The 6,263-nt window shown below is 39.6% G+C and overlaps 1 protein-coding gene across 1 annotated transcript; it reads left to right on the plus strand.

Annotated features, from left to right (window-relative positions):
- Positions 1 to 1,030: 1,030 nt before the first annotated feature.
- On the plus strand, positions 1,031 to 5,777 carry LOC149838631 (cytochrome c biogenesis protein family). Its single transcript, XM_090006712.1, has 8 exons — positions 1,031 to 1,570; positions 2,997 to 3,216; positions 3,348 to 3,459; positions 3,718 to 3,990; positions 4,376 to 4,641; positions 4,728 to 4,884; positions 4,981 to 5,064; positions 5,144 to 5,777. Exons 1-8 carry the CDS (start codon positions 1,153 to 1,155, stop codon positions 5,324 to 5,326), a joined length of 1,713 nt encoding a protein of 570 aa, XP_089862838.1. The 5' UTR covers positions 1,031 to 1,152; the 3' UTR covers positions 5,327 to 5,777.
- Positions 5,778 to 6,263: the final 486 nt, after the last annotated feature.

Raw genomic sequence — 6,263 nt, forward strand, 5'->3', positions numbered from 1 at the left:
AGGTATAAAAGAGTTAATAACGCCAAACGTATTAGGCTTTACTCATAATTTTGTGACAATATACAACAATCCTCGGTGTAAATTATTATGAAATAAAAAATGAACCTACCTAAAGAATCGTCCATGTATAAATGAAAGTATTTTTGGGTTTGAACTAATCACAGTTAGTTTATGATTTTTTTTAATGTGAAAAAACTTTATTCAAGTTATTAATAATGCATATGTTATGTTCTTTGAAAACCTTGAACCAATTTGTTATGATTTTATTTTCCACTCAGGAGACCGTTGAATTTGATTACCAGGTTCTCTGCTTTGGGTGGTGTTGCATCCGAATCCAAGTAACATCCAGACGGAAATACATACATGTAAATGCCGGATTTTAAGTTAGACGGACTTGAATATGGTTTTAGCATATCTCCATCCGAATCAGGATCCGGATCCGATTATGCAAGAACCGATTAGGTCTGACTGGGTACAGCCCAGTGTTAAATCCAAATCCAAGTAACATCCAGATCCAAATACATGTAAATGTCGGATTTGAATCCGGTTTTTAGCATATCTCCATCTGACTCCAAATCCGAATCCAGAATCGATTATGCTAGATCGGATTCGGTAATGCCTAGATCCGACCCCAGCCCGACTGTATACGCATAGTGACAAATGTTTTAAATGGCAATTTCTCATTTTTACAAAACTCGTGAGAAATTGAAAAAATTTCATAAATCTCGCATTTTTTTCGGCAAAATCTCGGCAATAAAAAAATAAATAAAAAATATAAAATTTATTTTTTATAAGAAAATATTAATAAAAATTATTTAAAAATAAAAATACAGGTTTTCTTACAATAAATAGCCATTTAAAACGTAAATATCGCGTTTAAATTGTGGTATTTATGTTTTTTCATAAATCTCGCGATATTTTGAAAATCTTGTGAGAAATTGCCGTTTTAAACTTTCAGGCAATTTCTCGCGAGATTTTCATAAATCTCGCGATATTTGTCACTATGCGTATACGTCCCTACCTCGAGGTCCCGGTTTCGAATCCCATCCCCCACCAGCTTGGGCACCAAAATATCCACCAACCTTATCTCTCCCTCTCCTCATTCAACCCCCTTGGAGAGAACTCCAACCGAATGGTCCTCCAAGTTTGTTAATGGCGGCCCTCTTCAACCCTTCAAAGCCCCTCTACATCCTCAGGACCCAAACCGCCCTTCCCCTTCTCCCATCCACGCTCAAACCAACCACCCATTTGGGCTACCACCATAACCAGAGGCCAACGCCACCATGCCCCTCTCGAATATGGTCCCAGCTCCAACCCCCCAAACAAACCGGCCGAGCAACGAAAGGCCAGGCCCCCACCAAGATAAACCTCAAGAATTCGCCGCTACCGGTGCCTTCGGTATCGGAAACCAGCGGCGGAGACGGAGAATTGGGCACCAAACAGAAGCAGCCCTCCGGAATTCCGATGTTGGGGTTCGTTAAGAAGGTGCCCAGAAGGGTGCTGGCTCTACTGTCCAACCTCCCGTTGGCAATTGGGGAGATGTTCACCATTGCCGCCCTCATGGCTGTTGGTATGTCTGTTGGTTGCTCGCTTTCTGCTTTCTGATGCAGTTTCTGCAAGTGACCATGTTCAACTAATTGGTTAGCATGTAATGCATCCATTATTGATAATTGGTGATCAGATTTTGATACCCAAATGGACGGTAGATGCAATTCCTGGGTACACAACTATATATAGTTGCAGTCATCCTTGAACATCCTTTTAACTGAAAGAAAGAAACAATCATAATTACTTCTGTTAACCACTACCCATCATTAGTAATCCACCCTTCTTGAATAGAATAGATAAGAAGATGCGTATGGTATGCATTGGAGCTGGATAAGTTTCATTCTAATTAATTAACACATTATCAATCATCTTCATATCCATCATGCATATGTTGCTTCAGCTCCAACAAATTAAGGCTTTACATAGAGTTCTTAGGATCTGGAATTTCTTAATGTCATGTACTTGAACCAGAACTTGGACCAACTGAGCGACGCCATACTGCAATTAGCATCCATGTCATAATATCATGTTCTTGATATTAGTTCTGTTATGTCATACTATCATACTCTTGTAACCAAAACTTGGACTAACTGATCAACGCCCATGCTGAAACACAATCTATTGGACTCGATGGCCTTCCTAGCAAGTTTCAGTACATCAGAGTGACGGATAGTGTTAGTATGCCACAGTTTATGTTACAACCAGACGACCACCTTTTTCCTATTATCCCTGTGCCACTTCTTTTTTATCTGAAAACAAAGGCTGAGAAACAATAGACGACCTTAAGATCCCTGAGGAATGAATTGAACCAACTTCCCATTTCTTGGTGCATATTACCTCAATCCACTACTCAAAGCCACTTTAAAAACTGGTCATCTGGGGTCTCTCCAATGCTACTCAATTTGCAAGCTGCATTGCATTATAGGAGCTAAATGGTGGCTGCTGCAACAACTAGACAACTGAAATCTGCCCTTAACAAAGGATGCTCCAGTTTTAGATGTTATCTCCATTTGTGATGGTTCTAATGCCATACCTGTGGTCAATTATTGCAATGGCCTTTTTATCTCCTATACAAAATTTCAGGAGATTGAATTCATGTGAAGTTTCTTTTGATGGAAACACTTAAAGATTTACTGACCTGCCATCCTCAAATCGAATCACAAAGCTTTTGTTTTGAGAAGTAAAATTGTATGACATGATTTAAATTCAGGTTCTATGCTTGTTCTTGAATCTTTTATTACAAGGATGGTTGAAATTACAGACAGAGAAGCATGACACCAGTATTGTCCAATAAAGTAACCAAACTGAGCAGCCAGGCTTATTCTTGCAATAATGTGGCTGGTTAGACAATCATTGCATGCTATCATCTTCTTATCTTCATTTTTCATGAATTGCAAACTGAAACATGTTAATCACCATGGTTTTCACTTTGTGCTTTGCGTCTGCAGGCACTGTCATAGATCAGGGTGAGAACCCAGAATTCTATTTCCAGAAATTTCCAGAAGATAACCCTGTAATAGGATTCTTGACTTGGAGATGGGTTCTAGGCCTTGGGTTCGACCATGTGTATTCATCCCCACTTTTTCTAGGAATGCTGGTTCTCCTGGCTGCGTCACTGATGGCATGTACCTTTACAACACAGATTCCTTTGGTTAAAGTTGCTCGAAGGTTCCATTCACATCCTCCAACTTTATAATGTACATTGTCTTGTTGATTGAAAGAATCATTCAGTATTGGCAAAATCTCATTTTAGAGAACAAACAGGCTAGACATAGTTGATTTCCTGCTACCATGTGCAGATGGTCCTTCATAAGCTCAGCTGAACCTATCCGTAAGCAGGAGTTTTCAGACATTCTACCAAGAGCATCCATTCAAGACTTGGGTGTTATTCTGATGGGTGCAGGATATGAGGTATGGAGATCAGGGTTTTATCGAGTGCACTGTATTTTGTCTGTCTCCACTGATATTTGTGCTTGAAAGCATCGCACTGCTGAAAATCTTGGCAGATGAATTTTGAACAGATTGCAGAACATGAATTCATACTAACAAAGAATGTTTGCATCCTATGAATTACATATAATTCAAAAGTAACCTGCCTTGAAGCATCAGATTGGCCTTGTTTTCAATTCACATGGTTAATCAATTTTTTATAAAGTCTAATCTGTACAGGTATTCTTGAAAGGGCCATCTTTGTATGCTTTCAAGGGTTTGGCTGGTCGTTTTGCACCTATTGGTGTGCATATTGCAATGCTGCTTATTATGGCAGGAGGGACCCTTAGCGCTGTTGGCAGTTTCAGAGGTTCAGTGACTGTTCCTCAGGGGCTCAACTTTGTTGTGGGGGATGTAATGAATGCAGCTGGTTTTCTTTCAAATCCTACGCAGGTTTTCAACACCGAAGTTCATGTGAACAGGTTTTATATGGACTATTATGACAGTGGGGAGGTATGCAGATATTTTTGTGTTATCAGTTTTCCAACGACATGCCAATATTCATGTTTCATAAGCATCTTTGGGGGTGCTTCATAAACGCTAGACTCAGGACATGTCTGATCGGTGAAATCAAGATTGATCATAGGCTGATCTAATGAACATTGTGCAGATCTGGTTCAGATTATGTCATGTATCATCCTGATGTGGATCTTGAGCAAGATCTAGAATTATGATCTAATTTGTTACCATTTCTCAAAATCTGATTTTTGCAGAGAGAGAGTATGCATAAATGGACTAACACTTTTAGATAACTTGTGATCATTGTCATCTTGGTAACAACCATTGAGCTTTATCATATTGAATGATGTCTCTGTGACTGTTTGTTGACCTTATTCAGGTTTCACAGTTTCACACTGACCTCTCCCTCTTTGACTTGGATGGTAAAGAAGTGATGAGGAAAACAATAAGCGTGAATGACCCACTGAGATTTGGAGGTTTTACTATCTACCAAACAGATTGGAGTATTTCTGCCCTCCAAGTCTCAAAAGATAATGAAGGCCCTTTCAATCTGGCAATGGCTCCACTGCAGGTGAATGGAGACAAAAAGCTTTATGGGACATTCCTACCTTTGGGAGATGCTGATTCGTCTGATGTTAAGGGGATGTAAGATGCTGTTACTGATTCTTTTCACTTTGTCTATGGCTATGAGATAGAGAGTGACTAGTAGGTTTTGTTTCATTGGCATGTAGTTCTATGCTGGCACGTGATCTTCAGTCCATCGTCCTCTATGATCAACAGGGAAAATTTGCAGGAGTTCGCAGGTCTAACTCAAAGCTTCCAATTGAAATAGATGGTATCAAAATTGTTATTGAAGATGCAATTGGTAGTAGTGGCCTTGAATTGAAGGTCAGCACACTGCATTCTTTGTAGCACTTATCTTGGTAGATAATGGTTTTGATGTATTCTTTTTAGCTAAGATTTCCTCATTCTATTTCCAATCAGACTGACCCTGGGGTTCCAGTTGTATATGCTGGGTTTGGCGCACTTATGCTCACAACCTGCATCAGCTACCTGTCTCATTCACAGGTATACTGCCTAAAAAGAACTCATATAGCTGCCAATTTTCTCGAGTTCTCACTCAAAATTTGTTGATTGAGCTGTCTAGATATGGGCCCTGCAAGATGGAACTACCGTGATTGTTGGAGGGAAGACAAACAAATCAAAGATTGGATTTCCAGATGAAATGAATCGCCTTCTTGATAGGGTACCAGAAATAGTGAATGATAGCTATGAAAAGGAAAAGTACACAAAACCAGAAGCATTAGAAAATATCAACAGGACTTCGTAATGATATTGAGTTGCTGATTGTGTGAGGCCATGTGGTAGTTGACGCAGTTCCATCGAAGGAAGGAAAGACATTGTTGGAGATTATATGTACATTGCTTGATGGCAACAGAAATGCCTTCATTACCAGGGCGACAAGACACTAAATGCATGCAATTCACAGCAGAATGATCATCAAGAACTGTTGGAACACTCAGTGGACGGTGATCAACATTGACGCAGATTGCATTAGACACTACTGATAAAGCAAAAGAGAACCAAGTAGTAGAAACTTCAATCCAAAATACCACATGATGAGCTTTCTTTGTTTTTGGAATGTTTCTTGTTATGCCATACATTCATCTTAGCTAACAATACTCATCAGCATTACTATAGATACTATATATTTATTTGTAACACTGAAAGGAACATTTGTATATTCACCATCAAGCAACAGGATCGACGCATCCTTGAAATAGCATCTAGCAAGTAATGACTGCCAAACATACAACTTGCACCTTAAACTGTTACAAAATTGTAATGCACCATCTGCTGAAGTTGATGGAATTCTGTATGAACCTACCGCATCTGACCATAGTTTTCATCCGACTTTGCTATCTTCAGCCTAGAATTCACATGTTCATCCCCTTCTTTGCATGAAAGACATGGACAGATCGATGGTTATGTCACATTATCATAACAAAGGGTTTCTGGGGTTCGAATCCCACACGGGTTATCCTCAGCTTACTCATCATAAAAGAAACAACATGACCATCAAACTTTTTGGGACTTGGTGCAGCAATGGCCTTTGCTGAGGTATCTCTTGGCTGATAACTTCCATTGCTAAGCATATCAAAATCCAAATATAGCGCAATATCTGCAGGAATACTCCCCAGGACTTGGATGCTGCCTGAGCTGTCGCCAAAAAATGAGCATAGTATGCCATCATGAACCCATAAATG

The sequence above is a fragment of the Nuphar pumila genome, chromosome 5 (genome assembly GCF_984573655.1).
Source record: "Nuphar pumila chromosome 5, dmNupPumi1.hap1.1, whole genome shotgun sequence".
Lineage (NCBI taxonomy): Eukaryota > Viridiplantae > Streptophyta > Magnoliopsida > Nymphaeales > Nymphaeaceae > Nuphar > Nuphar pumila.